This window comes from Microtus oregoni, unplaced genomic scaffold (assembly GCF_018167655.1).
Source record: "Microtus oregoni isolate MIOR12 unplaced genomic scaffold, Mior012 000005F_ref0000423, whole genome shotgun sequence".
NCBI lineage: Eukaryota > Metazoa > Chordata > Mammalia > Rodentia > Cricetidae > Microtus > Microtus oregoni.
In genome coordinates this window covers 7,434,187-7,459,363 of record NW_024543064.1, presented here as the reverse complement: position 1 = coordinate 7,459,363, position 25,177 = coordinate 7,434,187, and the positions used below count along the sequence as shown (strand labels likewise).

The 25,177-nt window shown below is 41.3% G+C and overlaps 1 protein-coding gene across 13 annotated transcripts in view; it reads right to left on the bottom strand.

Moving 5' to 3' along the window:
- Positions 1-25,177, bottom strand: part of LOC121447943 (kinesin-like protein KIF1B) — a 155,370-nt gene that overhangs the window by 108,105 nt on the left and 22,088 nt on the right. For all 13 annotated transcript variants that reach the window (XM_041651296.1, XM_041651284.1, XM_041651283.1 and 10 more), the window contains 5 exons: positions 10,565-10,641; positions 8,856-9,035; positions 6,379-6,444; positions 2,010-2,188; positions 1,344-1,455 (listed from right to left, as the gene is read on the bottom strand). In XM_041651296.1, coding sequence (XP_041507230.1) covers positions 1,344-1,455; positions 2,010-2,188; positions 6,379-6,444; positions 8,856-9,035; positions 10,565-10,641 — 614 coding nt within the window. The remainder of the gene's footprint in view (positions 1-1,343; positions 1,456-2,009; positions 2,189-6,378; positions 6,445-8,855; positions 9,036-10,564; positions 10,642-25,177) is intronic.

Genomic DNA, 25,177 nt, shown 5'->3' with positions numbered 1-25,177 from the left:
AACACCTGTCTAAAACGCAAAAAAACCCTGAGTCTAATTAGCAGAAACAAAAAAATAGTCACTAAACATAAAATGATTCTAGCTCTTAGTGACAACACTAGCAGATAGCATTCCCTTTACAGGGCAAAGGGCAGAGCATCCTGTCTAAGGATCAGTAGAATAAATTTCGATTCAGGTGTGTCACACTAGGGATACAGCACAGGGGAAAGCACTTATCTAATATGAGTGTGTTCAATTCCTAACACCCCACTCACCCCACTCCAAACAAAAAGAATACCGCTGAATGCCACTTAAAAGTTTGTCATATTAGCCAGGCGGTGGTGGCACACGCCTTTAAACCCAGCACTCGGGAGGCAGAGGCAGGTGGATCTCTGTGAGTTCGAGGCCAGCCTGGACTACAAGAGCTAGTTCCAGGACAGGAACCAAAAGCTACGGAGAAACCCTGTCTCGAAAAATCAAAAAAAAATTGTCATATCATAAATATATTTTAATTAGTTACAACTACAAATTAACAAATGTTGAGTGGTTACTTGGAGCCAGGCATTATTATATGAGGTTAACCTACACTGACCCATAACCATTTAAACAACTCTCTGAAGTTGTTACAGAGGGAGAATATAGAGGCACAAGGAGGTTAAGGTAGTTTGCTTGAGATTATGTAACTAAAAAGTAGCAAAGCCATAACTCACAAGCAAGCAATTTTATTTCAAGCTCTACAATATTTAACCACTAACAAAATGAGAAATTAACAATCAACAGTTGCTGGAGAAAGCTTGCCTAGTATGCTTGATGGGTTTTGATCCTCAGGACCAGAAAAACAGACAACAACAAAGGAAAACGGGGCTGGCAACAGCTCGTAGTAGAGGGTCTGCCTACCATGTAGGCTCTGAGTTCAATTCTCAGTAACAGAAACAAACAAGCAAAGGTGTTTGAACAATATTAGAGTTGTTACAAAGTTATTTCCCAAGAAGGAGCACACTATGCATGCCTGACCACCTGCAGACATCCCTGCAATAACTTTATCAATGGTTACTGTCGTCCAGTCAAGAAGAAAAAGTATTTTTCCCCAAAAGAACTACTTAACTATCTTGCATGAAATAAGTAAACTATTAGACCCAGTTTTAATTTATATTTTAGCCGTGTTTTCTAGCTTTCAGTTCCATTAAATACCCACACTGAAAACTGGTGCGGAGTAAATGCTGAGTGGAAATTAAAAACCACCTCCACAAAGTCAAAGAACACTTATCCCGTCTAAAACTAGCAGAGCATAGTAGTATAAAAGGGATTTCTCACACTTATCTCCACAAAATCTCCTCATGACAAGAGATCAGAAGCTCTCCTACCTTCTCAGTGGACAGGTTAGTCTCGGTATCGTGCTTCTTCTGGGTGAAAACAATGGTAAACACAGCGTGGGAACGGCTACTGGTCTCATTCATGTTGGTAGCTGCCACTGTCCTAAATAAACCCATGAGAATTGAAATGGGTAGCGGGCTCTATACAACCACACATGACAATCATGGACAACAGTCTGGAATTCAGACTAAAGGACTGTCACTGACACAATTGCTCTAAGTGCAGTCTTATTTGGGAGCCCATCAAGTTACCCCACAACTCCAAAGGCAGCCATCAGAATCACTCTTCAAACTCCAGCTATCCCTTTTGTAATCGCTAGAGCGTTTAATTTTTATTCCTCATTTCGTGCTCATTTATTCCAGAATCAATTACTACCACAGCCTCATCTAGACATTACAGCTAACATTTTACCATGACTTAAATCAATACCAAGAGTTAACTAAAGTTCTGACCTGCTTCAACAATGCACCATTTTAATGAAAAGACATCTACTTAATGTGTTGAAGCCTATACCACTCCAGCATAGCCAAGACTCAAAGGACTCTGCAATTAAAAACAACTTAATAGTTACAAACATGGTTTCAATCCTTACAATGGAAAAAAGGGCCTCAGAATAATACCAAAGGACTCAGTCATTAGTCTATATCCTACCATACCTGGCTTTGTTCCCAGCATCCATGAGGTCAGCAATGTCAGTATAAGAAGTGACCGCCAGCTTGGACAGATCCTCCACATAGGGTCCAAGAAGCGGGTGTTCACGCACACGCAAATTGCCCTTGTTTTTGGGATTCAGCAAATCTCGCACTCTCTCACAGTAGATTTCCATGTAGCTCACCTAGGAACATTTTATTAAAGTAAATTAAAGAATTTGGAAAAGATATATACACATTAGACACTTTTTCAAAGCTAAGTATAGTGTTTCAGACCTGAAACAGAAGGATCATGCATTCGTGGTCAGCTTAGACTAAAAAAAGGAGATCCTGTCTCTTTTCAAAAAGAAAAACATTCGTAAAAAACTATACAACCATAGGTCAGAACACTATAGTCCTGGACCCTGTACTCTACTATCAGTATTGTGGACATCAGGTTACAGGGGTCAGAAATAGTCTTTCCTCAAGAAGGAAGAGAGGGCAAACAGGTATGCCAGGCAAGCAGGTATGAGCTTTGTCAAGCAGTGTCTTCAAGATGCTTGGCATCGCCATTCTGAGTTCAAGGCCTGCCTGGTCTACAAAGTGAGTTCCAAGACAGCCAGAGTTAGTACAACCAAACCAAACCAAACCAAACCAAACCAAAACAAAACAAAACAAAACAAAACAAAAAAAAAACAAAACTATTCAGACAGAGAAAACAAGAGACCAATGACTAATTCTTTTGTTGTTGTTGTTATTGTTTTTGGTGTGTTGGTGGTGGATGTGGTGTGTGTTCATGTGGACACACGTGTACATGCAGTGAAGGCTAGAAAATTCCTCAGAAACTATAAGTGTGTGTGTGTGTGTGTGTGTGTGTGTGTGTGTGAGGTGTGAGACAGAGTCTCTCACTGGCATGAAGCTTGCTGGCAAGAGAGCACCAGAGAACTGACTATCCCTGCCTACTTGGTGATATGGAATTTCCCTCTGTATGCTGTGAATATGTTTTATTACCATTTGTTAATAAAGAAGCTGCTTTTGCCTATCACAGGGCAGAATAGAGCTAGGTGGGAAAACTAAACTGAATGCAGGGAGAAAGAAGACAGAGTTAGGGAGACACCATGCAGCTGCTGAAGGAAAAAGACGCCAGAACTTTACCAGTAAACCGCGAGCCTTATGGTAAAATATAAAATAATAGAAACAGGTTAATCTAAAATGTAAGAGCTAGCTAGGAATACACCTAAGTCATTGGCCAAACAGTGTTGTGATTAATACAGTTTCTGCATGATCATTTGGGTCTGGGCAACCAGGAAATTAAAGTGCATCTCCGCTTACAGTTCGGAGCTGGGATTCCCTGTTTACATCAATCTTGGCTCCTTGACAGCAGGCACCTTAAGTTGAGCTCTCTCCATAGCCCAGTCACTAATTCTTTAAACTGACCACAGTGTTATTAACTACGGACAATGCATCCAATAGGAGTGAGAGATTGTCAATGACAATGGCTTATTGAAGAATTAGGAAGGCTCAGACAATAGAATGTTAAATATTTCTGGTAACAAAGCTACAAAAGGAGAATATCTGTCTAGTATATAAAGTCCTAAGTTCAACTCGTGGCATCAGTGAACCAGAAAGTGTGGCATATATCTATAATCCCAGCACTGAAGTGGACAAAGGATTTTCAAAAGTTCAAAGTCATCTTGGGCTACGTAGTCTGGCCAGGAATAAATGAAATTTTGTCTCAAAAAAAAAAAACTTATAAGATTGGGCATGTAGCTCACAGTAAACGTTAATGTGAGGCCCTGTGTTCAAGCTTGAGTACTGCAAAAAATAAATTTTTGAAAATTTATGGGATAAAAGATATTCATCCTGAGAGAAGGCCTTACACCCAGAAACATACTGGCAACACTAAGTGAACTCAGTGAGCTTAAAATAAAGGAAAAACAAAACAAACACCAAGCACATGAAATTAGAAGGCTACAGTAGTGGGGGAGGGGAAGGCTGGAAGGGAAACAATGGGAGGAGGAGCTCATCAAAACACATTATTCAATCAAGGAATTCTCAAACAATTAACAAAAAGATACATAAAGGAAGAAGATGTCAGACAATAGGAAGATTATACATTAAGGCCTCAAGTACTGCTCCATTATAGAAACTGAGGAAAAAAAGAGTCAGTGTGGCTGGGGCAAACAGGTGAAGAAGTAGGAAAAAAAATCAGGAAATGTGGCAAGGAACCATAGTGCCCACTAGTATTTAAAGATGCACCCCGAACGATTTCTGGAAACTAACACAAAATGGTATCTTCTCTTATTACCTATAAGCTCAAAGTTCTGCACCTGATTTACAGAACTGTTCTAGGCCAAGACAAGCTAGTTATAGAGAAAGTTGAAAAGAGCTCTTCAGAAATTCAGAGATATGTGCAACCCCTAATTAACAAAGAAAAAAGTCCAAAGCAATTGCATAAAATAAGTAGAAACCATGTAAATACTGTCAAAAATCACACCACACATGAAAAAAATGAATAAAAAAAGCTGGGTGGTGCCTTTAATCCCAGCAGAGGCAGGTGGATCTCTGAGTTCAAGGCCAGCCTGGTCTACAGAGTGAGTTCAGGACTACCAGGGCTACACAGAAGAACCCTGTTTAAGGGAGAAGGGGAATCACTAGCATTTTCTTCAAAGGTAGCTTTACTTCCCAGAACAGCAGGTTTGTGTGACAAGAGCATTTCCATTATTATGAAGCCCAATACACAAAGGGTGTGATTTTCTGTTGTGTGTACAACAACAATTTGAAAACCACATATTAGCAATATTAAAGAGAGTTTACATCAAGTAAAAAGAAAAACTGATTCTCAATGTAAATAAAGTCTGTGTTCGTGTTACAGTAGCGAGCAGAGCTGCTGTGCCTCCCAAATATTAAAGTGTGAATATAATTTACGAGATGATCACACACATTAATAATCAAAGAAATTCAAATTTAAGAAAAAGTTATATGCTATCAAAATGGCAAAAAAAATTTATCTTTTAAATGAAGTTTATAAACGTGTTTGCCGGGCGATGGTGGCGCACGCCTTTAATCCCAGCACTCGGGAGGCAGAGGTGGGCGGATCTCTGTGAGTTCGAGACCAGCCTGGTCTAGAGAGCTAGTTCCAGGACAGGCTCCAAAGCCACAGAGAAACCCTGTCTCGAAAAACCACAAAAAAAAAAAAAAAAAAAAAAAAAAAACCTGTTTGTAAAAATGTGAGGGCAGAGACCTGCAGAGTCCAGGAAAGGGCATCAGATACCCCAGGGGTAGAGCTGCAGGTGGATGTGAGTTGCCTGGTTGGGTCCTGGGAACAGAACTCAAAGCCTCTACAAGAGCAGTTCTCATTCTTAACCACTGAGCCATCTCTCCAGCCCCAAATTGGAAAGAGTTAAAAATAAAAACACTTTATGGTTGCCAGTTTCTCCTGGAAGAATGAAAACTGCTATAGCCTTTCTTTCAAAAAGGCCATTTGCCAGTCAAGTGTATCGCTTAACAACCAGATACATAACAACACCCAAAAATGACAGCCCAGAACTCTGAACTATTTCTTATTGCAACATTATTCATCATAACCCAAAGTCAGAAACAGTCTAAACCCATAAAATTAAGGGAATACTTTAAGTGAGCAGTAACAAAGTCACAACCAAGAGCCTTCTAACACAATGGGGATGACAGCACAGCCAAGGTGGGGAACCCACCTATAATCCCTGTACTATTGAGACAGAGCCAGGCCATCTCTGATTTCCAGACTAGAGAAAGAAAGAAATAAAGAAAGAGAGAGAGAGAGAGAGAGAGAGGAAGAAGAAGGAGGGGGGGAAGGGAGGAAGAGAGAAGAGAAGAGAAGAGAAGAGAAGAGAAAAAAGCAATGGGGCCCAGCCCAGTGAGATGACCTAAATTCAATACTTGGGATTCCACATAGTGGAAGGATAGAATCAATTCTAGCAACTTCCATTCCTGCATCATGACACTTGATTGTACATTTGTGCACAAATACATTAAATAATTAATTAAATGGATTGTTTTGTTTGTTTGTTTTTCAAAACTTGGTTTCTCTATGTAGCCTTAACTGTCCTAGATTAGATCTTGATCTTTGGACCAGGTTGGCCCTGAACTAAGAGATCCACCTGCCTCTACCTCCCACACCACCAGGCATTAAATGAACATTTTTAAAAGATAATAGAGGGAGGCTGAACATGGTAGCAAATACCTATAATCCCAGCACTCAGGAGGCAGAGGCAGGCAGATCTCTGTGAGTTCAAGGCCGGCCTGGTCTACAGAGAGAGACTAGGACTGCTGTAAGAGACCCTTTCTCAACAAAGAATGTAAGGGAATGGAGGGACAGGAATCTAAAAGCTCCCGGTCTCCATCACGCTCTACTCACCTCTACAGAGTAAGACATCTCTTCGTTACAGTTGTCATTGATCTTCTCAAAGAGCTCTTCGCACAGCTAGGAGAGCAGAATGAAAGGGACCGTCAACAGCCCAGCCAGAGAAGCACCTCATTATTCACAGCAATAAGATGATAGTCTCCCTTTTTATCTCTCCAAATGTGCATGTCATAAATCTCAAACACAATTAATATTTTAAATAAAAATTTTATACTCGGGCTGGAGAGATGGCTCAGAGGTTAAGAGCATTGCCTGCTCTTCCAAAGGTCCTGAGTTCAATTCCCAGCAACCACATGGTGGCTCACAACCATCTGTAGTGAGATCTGGTGCTCTCTTCTGGCCTGCGGTCATACACACAGACAGAATATTGTATACATAATTAATAAATAATAAATATTTAAAAAAAATTTTTATACTCTATCCGGGCAGTGGTGGCACACACCTTTAACCCCAGCACTTGAGAGGCAGAGGCAGATGGAACTCTGTGAGTTCCAGGCCAGCCTGGTCTACAAGAGCGAGTTCTAGGACAGACTCAAAAGCTACAGGGAAACCCTGTCTCGAAAAACAAAAGCAAAAAAAAATTTATACTCTGATATGCTCCTAATTGTTATTCTTCTTCAACAACAGAACATTGATATTGTTTCCTTAGGAAGAAACCTCCTTTTATTCAAATTTGATTCTTCATCCTATAATCAGGTGACTGGTATACAGCACTACAGCAATAAAACTAACTAAAAATGAGTAAAAATTTATAATCAAGGACTTAACTGCAATGGCCTGCATGTGATGGTGCATACCTTCAATGCAAGTACTCTGGAGGCAGAAACAGGAAGAATCTCTGTGAGTTCCAGGCCAGCCCCGTCTACATACTGAGTTCTAGGACAGCCAGGGCTATGTAGTGAAACGGAGTCAAAAAGCAAATAAGCAAGCAAAAACCAAAGACCTGATGGCAACATTATTTATCATAAACAAAGCTTACAATCTAAAGAGGGTACAGGGCTGCAGCTCAGCTGGCAGAGTGCTTGCCTAGCTTGCTCAAAGCCCTGGGCTGGATCCCTGGAACCCCATGAACTGGGCATCATAGCACATTAAATTTTTAAAAATTAAAAAACTAATTAAAAAATTAAAACACGGGCTGGGGAGATGGCTCAGAGGTTAAGAGCACTGGTTGCTTTCCTAGAGGTCCTGAGTTCAATTCCCAGCAACCACATGGTGGCTCATAACCATCTGTAATGAGATTTGGTGCCCTTTCCCTTCAGGGATACATGCAGGCAGAACACTGTATACATAATAAATAAAACTTTAAAAAAAAAATGGGGCTGGAGAGATGGCTCAGTGGTTAAGAGCATTGCCTGCTCTTCCAAAGGTCCTGAGTTCAATTCCCAGCAACCACATGGTGGCTCACAACCATCTGTAATGAGGTCTGGTGCCCTCTTCTGGCCTGCAGGCATACACACAGATAGAATACTGTATATATAATAAATAAATAAATATTAAAAAAAATAAAATTAAATTAAATTAAAACACACAAATTTAAAAAACAAAGGGATAGAATGTAATTTGCAGCAGAGTACTTCCTTAAACACTGGGCCCTAGGGTATTCCTTAGAACCACAAAAAAGGAAAATAAAAATACTCTTTTTTTTTTCTTTTTTTTTTTTTTTGGTTTTTCGAGACAGGGTTTCTCTGTGGTTTTAGAGCCTGTCCTGGAACTAGCTCTCGTAGACCAGGCTGGTCTCGAACTCACAGAGATCCGCCTGCCTCTGCCTCCCGAGTGCTGGGATTAAAGGCGTGCGCCATACACTCTTTAGAGGTGAGCTATATAGGAAATTTTTTTTGTTTTATTATTTTGATTTTTTGGAACAGGGTTTCTCTGTGTAGCCCTAGCTGTCCTAGAACTTGTTCTGTAGATCAGGCTGGCCTCTAACTCAGAGGTTTTCCTGCCTCTGCCTCCTGCGTGCTGCAACTGAAAGTGTGTGCCACCGCCACCCGGCTATATAGGAACTTTTGAATAAAATCACAACAACATTTCCTGAGGGTGCCAGCATAAGTAGCTGATAACACTAAAAGATAGAATAATGGGGCAGTTCAGAAACAGCAATGTTTCTAGAAAATGCTAACTCTTCCATCTTAAAAATATGCCAATCAGCCAGGCAGTGGTGGCACATGCCTTTAATTCCAGCACTTGGGAGGCAGAGGCAGGTGGATCTCTGTGAATTCGAGACCAGCCTGGTCTACAAGAGCTAGTTCCAGGACAGGCTCCAAAACCACAGAGAAACCCTGTCTCGAAAAATCAAAAAAAAAAAAAATGCCAATCTTTTCCTCTCATAGGAAGTACTTCTGAGGGAACAGACAAGCGGTCTCCCTTGTGCCTTACATATCACAGTCTCTGAATACATTTTCTGGTAAATAAAAAGCAATCTGCGACTGAAAGTATTGATGGGCACAGATGTTGACATTCAATTGCTTTACCTGTGGAATGATGCCAGCTTGGCTTTCTTCTTGCTTCCCCATCATTGTGTAGGATTTCCCAGCACCAGTCTGCCCATAGGCAAAAATACAGACATTATATCCTTCAAAGGCATGTAAGAGCATTTCCTTCCCAATGTCATTGTACACACGATTCTGCGATGCAAAGCAGGGATCTTCAGGCTGTAAAGATTAAGAAGAAAAATTACAGTCATTTACTAATAGTCTTTCCTATATTAATTTGACAACTTCTACATAAAAAATGTTTGGAGTCAAAGTAGTCATTTAAACTATACATTTTTAAAGAGCCTTCTACACATTTTTTTTCATTTACACACACACACACACATATTCACATAGAAAGGCACTACAGAAGTTGGAGCTCCAAGATTTTCTTAAGTAAAAAACAAGAATAACAGACCATAGGTCAGGTTCACATACAAAACTACTTCTTTGAACTTACTGTAGACAGTGTGGCTACTTCAAAGAAAAATACAATTTTAGTGAAGAACATTTTCAATTCCTCCCTCAACCCTCTCCTTGATTAGGCTTTGCAGACAGTGTGGAACGTCTTTCCTCACAAAACAGGACAACTTACAATGCCTCAGACACAAGTGCACAGAAATGAAAGCCAGTCTTTAAAGTCACCAAGATTTGGTCCTACACTAAAGGAGTCAGGAGGAACCAAAATACTTGATTAAAGTAAATATTTTATTCCTCAGGTAGTATTCACTGCATCAAAACTGAACTTATGGCTGGATGTAATAACACAGAGTTGTAATTTCATCACTGAGGAGGAAGAGTCAGGAGGATCAGGAGTTCAAGGTCAGCTTCAGGTACACATAGTGAGGCCCAAGTCAGACTCTGTCTTATTTGGGTTTTTTTTTTTTTTTTTTTTTTTTTTTTTTTAAATAGAGTTTCACTATACAGTTCTGGCTGGCCTGGAATTTTATATATCAACCAGGCTGTCCTGGAATTCACAGAAATCCATCTGCCTCTGTCTCTTGATTGTTGGGACTAAATCACCCACCACACCAGGACAAAAAAACTGTCTTTAAAAATGAAAATAAATTAAGAAGCCAGGGATATGGCTCAGTGGGTAAACTGTGGGCTTCTGTGCAAACAAGAAAGCCAAAGTTTAGAGTCCCAGGACCCACATCAAAGCTGCCTATGGCAGCATGCATCTTTAACGGATCATAGGGCTCACGGACCAGACAGTTCAGCCAGTCAGTGAGCTACTGGTACAGAGAAACCCTGTCTCAATATGGTGGAAAGTGATGAAGAACACCAGATATCAACCTCCAGTCTTCATATGTACACACATGCATCCCCTGCACGCACTCACACAAGCACACGCGTGCGCGCACACACACACACAAAATGAATGAACAAACAAATAATTTTTTAAAATGAACTTATAAACTAGGATTTTATTAGCCACGTGTTATAGCCTATGCCTGTAATTCTAGCTCTTGAAAGGGTAAATCAGGAATACTGGCCCAAGTTTCAAGCTAGCCTAGAGTATACAGTAAGTTCAATGCCAATGTGAGCAATGAGATTCTATCTCAAAACAACAAAAAACTAGTAACACATCTTCCTCAAACACACACACAGAACTCATCCTTGGCCACACTCAGAAAATCTGAATTGGATCTTCAAACAACCTAGGATGAAAGTAAGACAAGAAAGGCAGAGGGAGGCAGGGGACTCACCGAGGTATGAGACCAGTAAGAGTAGTCGAAGCTGAAGGACTTTGGTGCTTCCTTTGGGTTCTTTGGGTTAATAATACCTAGAGAATAAAAATATTAAATTGTATTAAGTCCTTCAATTGTAAGTTCATTAGCTCAATATATTATACTATATGCTCAAACCATCCCAAACAGCATATTTATACTATTGAGTCTTAAGAGGACAATCAAAAAATAAAAATATCATTTAAGAGACAATTTATACTTATACTAGAACACACAAACACACTCAGATCAGACCACACACTCAACTGGATGTTACCAGTACTCAGAATATAACAGGTTCTCAGTAAATCTAGGACTGAGTGTCCTTTCAAAGGTAAGTTAGCAGATAAAACTTGGAAATGGGCTGTTTCTATCTCAAAGCACCTCATAAGGTTTGAAATACTTCAACACATTAGAAATAAAAATTAGAAAGATATTATTATATTAATCCAACCTAATATGAAACAAACTCTTTTGGAAATGCTTGCTATCTACTTCGAAAAAGTATTTGGAGCCGGGAGATGATGGAGCACATCTTTAATCCCAGCACTTGGGAGGCAGAGGCAAGCAGATCTCTGTGAGTTCGAGGCCAGCCTAGTCTACAGAGCTACAGAGAAACCTTGCCTTGAAAAACTAAAAAACTAAAAATAAAAAAAATAAAAAATCATTTGGTAATGAGGTATTCATTGCAGTTTGTGTTTTCTGAAATTCACAGTAGACAATATGCAATCTACTACACGTATATATGTGCATGGATGTTTTTGCAGAACCACAGTGTACTAATAAATCACAAGTCTCATCACACGTACTGAAAATGCTTTCTCATGTGACTAATACCACCATACCACACTGCACCAACTGACTGAATGCTGAAGTTTAATCCTTCTTTTTTATATATACAAAGCTTTATCTCATATTTCACATGAGACAGACTGTCCCAAACATGTAGTCATGAAATCTCTAAGACTGGATAGCTCAAGCAAATCATTTCGCTGAGGCAAGGCTACATCCCAAACCGTCCAGGACAACAGGACTGAAAAGTAAACCTGTCCTCAGCAGCTGGTGTGCAGCACACAAACAGCAACCGTTGCTACGATGCTAAGTTCTCCCTCCGGCCGGATTCCTCTGGGTACAGCCACATACTTATGTGGCAACCTCAAACGCTGACAGAGAATTAATAAGTCTCACATTACACATAATCATGTGTCAAGAGAACATGGTTCTAGAAAGAACATCTCTACAAATACACGGTGATTTAATCCAAGTCTGACAAGAGTACAACCAGCCAGAATTCGCCACGTCGTTCCTCCAACCCGTTAAGTCTTTTGCATTTAGAAATCTTTTTTATCTTCCCAATCACCCAGTGAGGTAAATGCTTTCTCATCCCCATTTTATAAAGAAGTCATCAAAGAAAAGCTCAATATTCCTCAGGTCACAGAGCAGATTCAGAATTTGAATCCGCAGAGCTGCCACAATTAGCCAAGACATCATCACGTAAATGCTTACTCTCTACACACAATGATCACCAAAGTGAAACAGAAGAAGGCATTTTATATATTTGCATGTAGCTATATGCATGTAGTTACCCCCTAAAATTAAGCCACAGGCATTGTTTAAAACTCTCTTTTATTCCTTGCTTTTTTTAGTTTTTCAAGACAGGGTTTCACTGTTTTGCTCTGGCTGTTCTGGAACCCATTTTGTAGACCAGGCTGGCCTCAAACTCACAGAGCTCCACCTGCCTCTGCCTCCCAATCCTAATGCTAGGATTAAAGGCATGCACTATCACCAACTGGCAAAGTTTCCTGGTTTTAACAGTACAAATTAGACAACAAACTCTACCAAGAACACAAATTTTAGAGTCCTGTTGTATGAGACAGAGCTAAAAACTAGTAAGAACCACAAGGTGCTGGGCATGTCCCTGAGGTCAGTCTTCACCACTCTGAAGCATGGTTAAATAAGCTCATCTAGAAAAATGACTGTTCCCAACACTTCATCCACATGTCAGTCTGTCAAGAACATGAGAAATACAAATTCTCAGACCCTGTCCCTTGATTTATCATTTCCCTACAGAGAAAAACAAAGAAAATCTACATCAGAGTGTAGTAAGTTTACATGAAATCCTTTTCTTCTTTCTCAGCAAGTTTTTCTCTCAGATCTTTGAAGCCTCTGATAGTTATACAACCAATCTGGGTTTCTTGTTTGTTCGTTTTCTGGGATTGAAGCCAGAGATTTGCACAAACTAAGCAAGTAGGCTACCATATGCTACATTCCCAGCCCCCTCCTGTTTGTTTGTTTTTTAAAGAATCACTTATATCAACATAAATAGGCCAGGCAGTAGCCTTTAATTCCAGCACTCGGGAAGAAGGCAGAGACAGAAGGAGCTCTATGAGTTAGAGGTCAGCCTGGGCTACAGAACAAGTTCCAGCAGAGTCAGGGCAGTTACACAGAAAAACCCTGTCTCAAAAAAACCAAAACCAAACAAACAAAATCAACAAACAAAACAAAACAATGAACAAAAATATACAATTTTTCAAAAGCTCTTTATAAGGCTTGGGTTCTAGCTCAGTGCCTTCCTAGCACATAAACCAAGCTCAATCCCAAGCAACACACAGACAGTATATAATTGTATAATAGTTTTCATAAATAATATTAAATCTACCCATATTTGATTTTTCTTTTCGAGACAGAGCTTCTCTGTAGCTTTAGAGCTTATCCTGGATTTAGCTCTTGAAATCTACCCATATTTGAAATATTTAGTTATCAAATGAAAAAACATTATTACTTATATTGTTCAGGAGGAAAGCATTATCAGGAACCTCAGAAGGATGGTAATTTCTGCTACCTTTAGAAAACATCGTATTTTATGTGTAGGGTATTTTGTTTGCATGTATGTCTATTCATTTCATGCAAGGCCAGAAAAGGGCATCAGATTTTCTGGAACTGGAGTTATAGATGGTTGGTAGCCATCAAATGGGTGCTGGAAATCAGACAGTCCTCTGGAAGAGCAGCCAGTGCTCTTAACAACTGGGTCATCTCTCCATCCCCTAATTTCTACTTAAGTTCTGTATCTGTGATTGCAGAATTATTTGTTGTTTTCTTTTCTTTGGGTGGGTGGGTGGGGGTTCTTCTATGGGAGTTTACCCGCACTGTGTCTATGCATCACTTACATGCCTGGCCTGAAGAGTGCAGAAGATGAATGTTGGGTCTATTGCAGTTGGGGTTACAGACGGTGTAAACCACCCCGTGGACACTATTAACCCAGATCCTATGAAGTGCTCGTAACCAGAGCCACCTCACCAGCCATATTTTTTTTATATTGTTTTTCAATTTTTTTTGTGTGTGTATGAGTACAGAAAAGGTGTCTGATAATATATAAAGATATCGTTAGGAATCCCCCCTCCTGAGACAGGATTTCTCTGTGTACCAGCCCTAGTTGTCCTGGAACTAACTCTGTAGACTACACTGGCCTCGAACTCAGAGATTTGCCTGCCTCTGCCTCCCAAATTCTGGGATTAAAGGCCTGTGCCATCACTGTCCAGCTCGTTAGGAATCATTTTACTGATTTTTTTCTATCATAGGGCTATTTGTGCTATCCAGCCTATGATTCCTGATGATATTTTTAATTAGGAAATATTTTATATATCTAAGATAACATATATATAAATAAAATATTAAAAAAATAAAATATATCTGGCCTGGGCTGTGACCAAGGGCCAAGTCTTGATTCAGGGCCCTAGAACAACGCAGAAGCCTGTGTTGATGTCTGTGGCTTCTGTCGTAACTAGGGTCCATGCAGAGGCCTGTGATGGGGTCATGTAGGTGTCCAAGGGTCATGCTGCCATGGTGGCCTTGCTAATCTGGGTGACCTGCATGGCCACCTGGAACCATGGTGACAACCCTGCCTGGGCTGCTGCCGAGGACCATATCTGGGTCTGTGTTGGTGTTCCTTGCTCATGCTGCTACCAAGATCCATGTGGATGCCCGGCGTTTGGGACACACCTATAATCATGCTGGTGTCCAAGGACTGTGCCGCTGCCAGTGTCAGGCCAATTTGAGTAGCTAGGGCTGTCAACTGGGGTCATGGTATTGTCTGGACAGGGGCTGCAACCAGGGCCTTGTCTGGGTGTGAGACCTGCTACATCCATGGTCATAGATCAGTGCCTAGCCCAATCGACCCACAGCCAAATACTACATGGAGAAAGAGAGCCCAAACTGGAGATCTCCGTTGGGTCCCTCCCCTAGGACATTGGGGAACACCATGGAAGAGGGGCAGAATGTAGGAACCAGAGTGGTTGAGATTACCAGAGGAACACGGTCCACAGACATCAAGTAAGTGGGTTCGTAAGGGCTCACAGACTGAAGTGGCAATCACAGAGCCTGTATGAGTGTGCACTAGAGCCTCTGAATACATAATATGTTTGTTAGCTTGGTGTTTCTGAGGTGGTCCCCTAACAGTGGGAGTGGGAGTCTCTGCTCTTTCAGATGCTCGTGTGACCCTTTTCCTCTTACTGAATTGCCTCACCCAGGCCTGATATGAGGGTTTGTGTCTAGTCTTACTGTATCTTGTTAAGCCATGCTCATAGATATTCCTTGTGAAGCCTGCTTTTTTCTGAAGGGAATCTGAGGAGGATCTGGAGGAGAGGGGAGATGGGGTGTGAGGAATGGGAGAGGGGAATGTGCAGTCAGGAAGTACCAAAGACGAGAGAGAAAAAATAACACCATGTACACATGCATATAAATACACACAGAGATACACACACACTTGATGGAATGGTAGGGGAAGGACCTCATAGCTCAGGCTGACTGAAAAGCTGTGCTCCTTCTACTCCCCTCCTGAAAGATACTATTTCAGTCCTCCTTTATCAAACTGAAAAGCAGGTGCAGCGCCGAAGTCCTGAATGTTTCCTTTTCCCAAACCAAAGGGAAGCTAGAACCCTCATTTATCCTCTCCAGGAAATCTTCACACCATTTGCCTTTGGGTTCAAACTCTTAATTCCTCATGCCACAGTCAACACTGGTTACCTTAAAAGGGACAGAGAAGAGCAAGATGGTGTCTGCTACCTATAGTAGAGACGACTATCTTTAAAACAACGACTGTGAAATGTTTCAAAGGCCTTAGTTTAATAATGAACCAGAACAAATGTGTTCTCTTTCTTACAGTCACTTCAAGTTAAGATTAACTTCAGAGGGGCAGGGAGATAGCCCAGCAGTTAGCATTTACCACTCTCGCAGAGGACTCGGGTGCAGCACCCTCATTCAGCACCCCCACGGCAGTGCACAGCCACCTATACTCCAGTTCTAAGGGTCCTGACAACTACTGAATTCTTTAGTATAAATAAACTCACACAGGTGCACACAAATACACACAAATAATCAATAGTTTTTAAAAAGCTAAACCTTAGAGAACTGGCAAGACGGCTCAGAGGGGAAAGTGCTGGCCAATCAGGCCTGACGACCTGGTTTTGGTCCCTGGGATCCACACGGTGGAAGGAGAGAACTGACTCACAAGTTATTCCCTGACCTCCACAAATACACGACAGCTTGTGCACAGCCACACAATAAACTAAATAATGTTAAAAACAACCTCCAAAGCTGTTAAACACTCAATTTTACTCCTTCCCTCCTCTTCTCCTTGCCTGCTTTCCAATTTAGTTACCACAGCACAAAGACGCAGAAATGTTTTCATTACTGAACCCCAGAAAACAAGGCACTTAAAACAAGATTTGTATTTAAAACCCTTTTTATTCTCTAGAATAAATTTGTTTATCTAATATCTCAAAGTTACTAATGTAGTAATTACACTGTTGTCGACAAACTACTAAGACTCTGCTGCAACTATAATTAACACATCAGTGTGGGAGCACTGTAACTTTATATTCGCTCTTCTCAAAAGCATGCTTGGGCTCTTCTGAAGAAGCATGCTTGGGTTGGTTAAAACTCCTAGTGATGGACTAGGTGCAGTGGTTCATGTCTGTAATTCTAGCACTCAGGATGTTGAAGCAGAAGGATCATGAGTTTGAGGACATCTAAGGCTGCACAGTAAGACCCTGCCGCAAAAACACAAAATAAAAAAGTCCAGTGATACCAGAGTAGCCTTCTTCTGCCAAAAAATATCCTATGTCAAAAATTAAGGAAAAAAAGGCACAAAAATAAAAATATGTACACCACTTATATTACAAAACCATGAAATCAAAACCTAAAGCCATACCCTAGTAGAGTCTTCTGGAAATATAGTAAAATGGCAGAAAGCATAAAGTACATTTGAACAAAATACATATAATCACAAAGTGTTTTAATTGTTTAAAATAACTACATACTCTAACATGATAAAAACTAGTGTAGGTATATTATACATGCTCACCATATAATCGATCCCAAAGAACAAAAAAATATACAGTAAGAAAAGAAGCTGGGGGTGGTGGCACATATCTTTAATCCCAGCATTTCAAAGACACAGGCAAGCAGATCTCTATGAGTTCGAGGTCAGCTGGGTCTACATGGTGAGTTCCAGAACAGCCAGGGCTATATAAAGAGACCCTGTCTTGGAAAAGAAAGAAGAAAAGAAGGGAGGGAGGGAGGGAAAGAGGGAGAAAGGAAGGAAAGCGAGAAAGAGGAAAAATGAAAGGAAAACTACAACTCTTCCATGTCAGTAGAGTTCTAACACATAGATACAGACATACGGTGCAATACAGCTGGAGAGACAATTAGTACAGTTCTAACACACAGATGCAGACATACGGTGCGATACAGCTGGAGACAGCGCCAGGGTTAAGAGCAGTGACTGTTTTTCCCCGAGGTCCTGAGTTCAGCTGCTAGTACCCACAAGGCAGCTTACAACCACCTGTAATTCCAGTTCCCGGGGATGTGACCTCTCCTAACCTCCACAGGTACGAGGAACACAGGTGGTACAGAGACGTCCATGCAGGCAAATATTTATACACATAGAATAATAAAATAGAATTTAGAACATGCTTGTTTTATAGTGTTTTCTAAAATTCTCAAGGCTGAATATGATAGCATATGCCTGTAATGCAATCACTCAGAAGATCAAGGCAGGAAAAATAGCAAGGTGAGGCCTGCCTGAGCTACACAGTGAGGCCCCACATTCCCACACCAGAAATGAAGAGCTTCTCAACGAACAATTCTGATCTTCCTAAGCAAATTTTGAACAATTTTACAAGGAGATGAGGTTGGGGCCAGAAAGGTAGCTCGGGGGTAAAAGTACTAGCCACATAAACCTGACTTTAACTCCCAGAGTCAGCAGCTGCACAGATGGCTCTGCAGCTAAGAGCTTGCTGCTCAGTTAAGAGGCCTAGAGTTCAGATCCCAGCACCCTATCAGGCACCTCACTGACACAAAACAGAAGCAGAATCACGAGAGATGCCTCAGCAAACTGGAAGGCAGGAGACCCGCCTCTACAAAACTGTGCTTTCACCTCTACACATGCACCAAGACACGCGAAAATGCCTACTTGCTCAGGCACATACGTACACACTCAAGAGATATTGAAAACAAACAGGTGAAGCTTCATCTGTTGGCACAGACCTGTAATTCAGCACTAACGAGGCATATCTGGGAGGACAACCATGAGTTTAAAACTAACCTCGTTTACAAAGCAAGTTCCAGGCCATTGAGGGCCACACAGTAAGGCAATCTCAATGAAAAAAAGAGGGGGGACTCTCTGGAAAGCCCCAATCTTATTTGATCTGAGTAGCCCAAAGATTTGAAGTTGTGCCCTTCTATTTTATGATTTCACTTAATAAAGAAAAACACTGGGCAGTGGTGGCACACACCTTTAATCCCAACACTCAGAGGCAGGTGAATCTCAGTGAGTTCAAGGCCAATTTTCAGAACAGCAAGGGCTATACAGAGAAATCCTGCCTCAAACACGTCCCCCCAAAAAGCCAAACTTAATCTAAAGTTATATCCAGATTGGACAAAAGTGTTATTGAATGAAATAGTACAACAGTAACTATGTTGAGCTATACAGCACAGGTGACTCTTACAAAGACTGGGGGACAGGCCAGACAGCCAAGGTCTAATTACAAGATAAAGGAGAGCCCAGGTAAGCAAGACAAAGTCTCCTAGCCTCAATGACTTCAAAGCAATGAGAAAGATCAGGAGGGAAGGAGGGGGAACTGTGGTTGGTATGTAAAATGAAACAAAATAAACAAAAAAAAAACTTTTAAATAAAAAAAGTTAAGGAAACCAATTAGATTATTCTGAGGACTGAATGAATAAACTTTGTAAGTGCCTAAATAAGACAACTTAGGTGATTATTGTTTTGAATTAGAAATCACATTTTCTCCACAATTAAAAATATATAAAAAATACCGGGCTATGGTGGTGCACGCCTTTAATCCCAGCACTCGGGAGGCAGAGGCAGGCGGATCTCTGTGAGTTCGAGACCAGCCTGGTCTACAGAGCTAGTTCCAGGACAGACTCCAAAGCCACAGAGAAACCCTGTCTCGAAAAACCAAAAAAAAAAAAAAAAAAAAAAATATATATATATATTAAAGGTTTTTGGTTTTCCCTGTACATATTTTGCCTCAAGTTTTTCACAGTGAAAGGGGTTCTCTGGTTTCTGGCCAGAACATGTCTGGCGAAACAATATAAGCAGTTAACTCATGTCCTCAATGTGTTCTCTGTCCTTCCAAAACAAAGGCTTCTAAGAAATTTCCAGCCTTTCCCCTCTCCTCTCTCCCTTATAAAGACGCCCCGCGCCAGGGCTTTCTAACAGGCGCCGTACTACTTCAATTACTTACACTATACCCAAAAAAGACTTAAAAACTAAAGCTTTGTGCCCTCTGCTTGCTGAATGACAAAACCCAATTTCCTATTTATGCCCACATCCCCACAACACTAACAAAACACTGTGAAGAGCATTTAGTCTACTACGCTGCACAATCCTCGACAGCAAACACTGAAGTTGTGGATGCCTACCTTGCCTGACAGGAAGCAGATCAGCTCTCCAGCTCACTAGCTAGCTCCCTCTCTGTCTCACACCTCACCAGGCTACCAAAAGCAATCACAATGTCCATGCTACGGACATGGATTTTTAAAACTGAACTCTAAAACGGAAAGCAGAAAGCAAAGACCAGATTTCCTAGCAGATCTTATTGTTGGGAGGGCACAGTGGCACACGTCTTTTTTGTTTGTTTGTTTGTTTGTTTGTTTGTTTGTTTTTTCGAGACAGGGTTTCTCTGTGGCTTTGGAGCCTGTCCTGGAACTAGCTCTGTAGACCAGGCTGGTCTCAAACTCACAGAGATCCGCCTGCCTCTGCCTCCCGAGTGCTGGGATTGAAGGTGTGCACTATGGCCGACTGCACTTGGCTCTTCACAGTTGCTCCAGCCAATGGAAGTCAGAAGACAGTATGGGGTTCCCCTGGATCCAGAGTTCTGAGTTACCCACCCCAGTGTGAACCTGGTCCTCTGCAAGAACAGCAAGTGCTCTGAACTGCTGAGCCGTCTCCCCCGCCCCCAGCTGTCTCCTGCTGAGTTGTTTTTTGTTGTTTTTTTTTGTTTTGTTTTGTTTTGTTTGTTTGTTTTTTTATTTTCGAGACAGGGTTTCTCCGTAGCTTTTGGTTCCTGTCCTGGAACTAGCTCTTATAGACCAGGCTGGCCTCGAACTCACAGAGATCCGCCTGCCTCTGATGCTGAGTTGTTTTGCTATGGAAATAATTCAAGTAGCTGAAGAAGCCTATACATAATAAAATCGGTTCTTGGCCAATGAGAGGCCTTGGCACTTGCCACCAAATCTGATGGCCCACATTTGGTCCCCAGAATCCCCACGGAAGGAGAGACTCTGATCTCCACACGTGCTCCATGGCACAAACACTGTTCCCACATACACACACACTAAACACACAAACTAAGTAAATGAATAAACAAATAAATAAATGTAATTTAATATTTTTAATGCAGTTCTTGGGCTCAGCAGGTATGGGCACTTCCTGCACAAGCCTGATGAGTTGAGCTGGATCTCCAGAACCCGTGGATGGCAGGAGGAACAAAACTAGCATCCCATGGTTGTTCTCCACATAGGCGCTACCGCAAAGCACACACATACCACCCCCACACACACACACACACAGGATAGAATAAGTTTGAATAAATGGATGAATGAAAAACAGTTCTAAGTACACAACAGAAAAAGCCCTATCCAACTTATGCACTATTATTTCTGACTTTAAACTTATATTGTTGACCAGCAAGATGTCTCAACCAGTAAAGATGCTTGCTGCTGAGCCGGACAAATTCAATCCCCGGAATCCACAAAGTAGGAAGAGAAATGACTCTCACAGGCTGTCCTCTGACCTCCATACATGTGCCATGGCATGCACACACATACACACAATAAAATACAAAACAAAATAAAATGAATGCAAAAACATAAAATAAAACAAAACATTAAACTTGGGCTGAAAAGCTGGCTCGGCAGTTAAGAGCACTGAATACTCTTCCAGAGGACTTGTGTTCAATTCCCCGCTCACAACTGTCTGTAACTTCAGTTCTAGGGGATCTAACACCCTCACACAGACATAAATGCAGGTAAAACATCAATGCACATGACATTAAAAAATAATTAATTAAAAATTAAACTTAAACTCTGACTGAAAATAACTTTGGCACTAAGATTAACCACAAAAATTAATTTTTCAAATTTCATCCTACAAGTATCCATCATTCTATCTGATCCCTGCAAAGAGCCCCAGAAGAGAAGGTTGGAAAGACATTAGCAACACCTTTGTTTCCCCTATTTACGGATTCTGGAAACTGAAGCCTGTGCCTAACACGTGGTAAGTGGTGGCTGTATCAGTGAACTACAACAAGCTTAACATCTCCATTTAATAGAGGAAGACTACGGCTCGAGTGTCGAGACAAACGATGACGTAAGTGAAGCACAGATCATAGGCACAAAACACCACTGTCAATCAAACTCCTGAAATCACGAGGTGTGGGTGGGGGACTGAGTTTGGCTTCATAGAGACTAAGCACCTGGTCTACCTGAGCTATCCCACTAGCTCTGGAATCACACTGCTTTGTTTTATAACAGGTTCTCATTATGAAGCTATGACTGGCCTCACACTCATTAAGTAGCCCAACCTGACCTGAAAATCCAGATCTCTTGCCTCAACCTTTCCTAAGGGTTGACATTATAGGTTGGTATTATAGGTCTACGCCATCAAGCCTGGATGAATCATGTGCCAAGGAATGGGGGAAGAGAGTCAACAGACTATTAAGTGACACCACTTTACCTGAACTACAGTGGTTTCACAACATGAGGGACGATCACTGTGCAAACTATGTTATTCTCACGGAAAATGGAGCAAACAGGAGAGTTCTATTTTTATTCTTAAAGGTATTATCTACAGTCAGGCATTGACGGTGCATGCCTTTAATCCCAGCACTCGGGAGGCAGAGGCAGGTGGATCTCTGTGAGTTTGAGGCTAGCCTGGTCTACAGAAAGAGTTCCAGAATAGCCAGGGCTACACAGAAAAACCCTATGTCGGGGGGTGGGGGGTTATCTGTCTGTCTATCATGACCAAAGAGAAAGGTAACAAATTCTATTTCCTGAACACTTCATTAAGGAAGGTGCAATGGATATGAAACACAATCTCAGAATTCCTCCAAATTCATGAGACCACTGCACAAGGTAAAAACCTGTACTCTGACACTTTGTCCAAAGGCCAGGCCTGCAATAGAGCAGTGAAGATGATCATCACAGCCAGACTAAGGAGCCCTGAGAGAGTAAACTAAGCAAGCTAATTCTGATCTGCTAAGAAATGGATGAGAAAGGCTGGCTACATGCTCAGTAAAAGTGCCATGAAGCCTGACCCAAGCTTAATCCTTGGAGCCCACAAGGTACAAAGAAGGAATCACCTCCCTAAGTTGTCCTTTGACCTCCACACACACACAAATAAATAATATGTATATGGATAAATACCAAAATGTCTTCAGAATAACTATTCTAACACTACCCATATTTTTCCTAATATAAAGAAAACAATTACAACATTGACAGTAATTCTGCTGCAAATGATTGTTAAATCAAAAGAATCCTCTTTTGTTTGTAGAAACAGCCAAGAGATACATCATCTCTTCCTCAATGCTGTGCTATAAATAGAACTCCACAGCAGGAACTTCTAAATAAACACAAGATAGACCACACACACCAAAAACCAGGTTCCAACACTAATATTCTACTAATTTGTGTTCATGAACCCAACTAACCCTTCAAAGCAAGGAAATAAATAAAAGTAGAATACAGAAGAACTACTAATTTACCAAAACCAGTATTATTTTCTATCACATACAAATATGTCTCAACATGATATGCTCAAGTAATCAAATACAGTAATACTTTTTAAGCAAAATAGAAAACAAAAAGAAGTGTACCCGTGGTCAGGATGTCACTCAGCATACACAAGGCCCGCTGTCTGGCCCCCAGTACCCTGTAGACTAGAAGACTGATGACTGCCTCTAATTTCAACATTCAAAAGTGGAACAGGAGCATCAGAAAGAAGCTGAAACTGAAAAAGATCCTCTACTATACAGTGAGTTAAAGGCCAGTCTGGGTTACAAGAGATAGTGTCTTAAAAAAAAAATAAGAAAAGAAGTCGGGCGGTGGTGGTGCACGCCTTTAATCCCAGCACTTGGGAGGCAGAGGTAGGCGGATCTCTGTGAGTTCGAGACCAGCCTGGTCTACAAGAGCTAGTTCCAGGACAGGAACCAAAAGCTATGGAGAAACCCTGTCTCGAAAAATCCAAAAAAAAAGGAAAAAAAAGAAAAAGAAAAAATAAGAAAAGAGAGAAATAAGAAAAGGGTGCTCCTGACACCTTGTCTATAAATGAAAGCACAATCTAATGCCCGTCTCTATGAGAAAGCAACAGATACAGCAGGACAGAGCCAGCAAGGTGGCTCGGTGAGCAAGTGCTCTGCCATGCAAACTTGCTCCCTCAGTTCAAGATCCAGAATTCATGGAAAAGTGAAAGAAGTAAAGAATCTCCAAGGTTGTCCTCTGACCTCCATACCCACATAGTCACACATATTTGCTACACACACACACACACACACACACACACACCCCAAACAGATAAATAGACAAATAAGTATATAAACAAACAAACTGGAAGAAGGGGCTGAAGGCCAGAGTGGGAAAGGTCCACACAAAGTCAGTACCCAAATACACAAGCCTGTGCTGAGGAAAGGTGGCCTTGAAGACCACAGTCCTTCCCAACCTTGACATTACTGAGAAAAGAGAGGGCCAAAGACAGTGCAGGATAGGGCCTGGAGAGGACCTGGACATTGTCTTACTTCTGAGAAACACTTAATCAAGTAGACATGTGGCTTTAGAAGTAAAGATTCCTCTCTTTGGAAAAGGAGCAAAAATATGGCAGAGAGATTTCAGAAGGAGCAGGCTATGAGGCAAGGCTCTGCCTTGGAAGACATGCCCTAACTTCTGCTGTGGACGGCATAATGCACCCAACTTCTCTTTTTGCATGACTGATTTAGATTAATTCATGATAGAAACATCGTACAAACTTAAGAGCACTCCCTTCTACCAGTGTGTAGTGGCTCACAATTACAATCCCAGCACCCAGAAGACTGAGGCTCACTAACCATGGGTATGAGAAAAGTCGAGACTACAGAGTGACACCTGTCTCAAAAGAGCAAAACAGTAAAATAAAAGCATTCTTTTCTACATCAGTCTTTCCCAAACTTCCATAATGGTCAAGCCCTCCCGACAGCCATGTTCTCAGGAAGCAGACGTGGGACGTCCTCCATGCCAGTCGTGATTTGCATCACTTGGTTCAGAATGCGTGCGCGTGGCTAGGAAAGCCTTAAAGTGCACCGCTAGGAATCAAAACAAAAAAACATGTCTATCCCACTGAACCTAAGATACTCGGCAAGAAAGACTGATAAACAAATGGATTTACCCAAGGGCAAGGCACAGAATTCTATAAAACACAAAGCAAAATCTTACGGTTCAGTCTCACGCCTGTGAGAAAAGCAGCTCTACCCAGCTCCTCTTTGTCTGAGGGAATTAGTGTATGCTCACTGTCTCCAAACTTCCACACATAACTCAAGCATGAATTTCAAAAGTTAAATCATTACTTTTGACCCATTTTCCTTTTTAGTAAGTAATTAGACAAAAGAAATGCATCTCAGGGGCTAGAGAGATGGCTCAGCGGTTAGGAGCATTGCCTGCTCTTCCAGAGGTCCTGAGTTCAATTCCCGGCAACCACATGGTGGCTCACCATCTGTAATGGGGTCTGGTGCCCTCGTCTGGCCTGCAGGCATACACACAGACAGAATATTGTATACATAATAAATAAATAAATATTTAAAAAAAGAAATGCGTCTCAAGTGGAAGAAATGTGAGGGAGGAAAGGATATTACTGAGCAAAGCCGACTGTGTTCAGGACTCCAGCGTATGTAAGGCAGTAATATTTGCTGTGCCAGAAACCACAGGGCACTTAAATGAAAAGGCTGCCAATAACCTTTCTGATTTTGCATAGTCCCCAAAGTATTCTTTATGCTTTTCTGCTTTTTGATAAAAATTATTACAGAAGGGCAGGCACTCCACTGT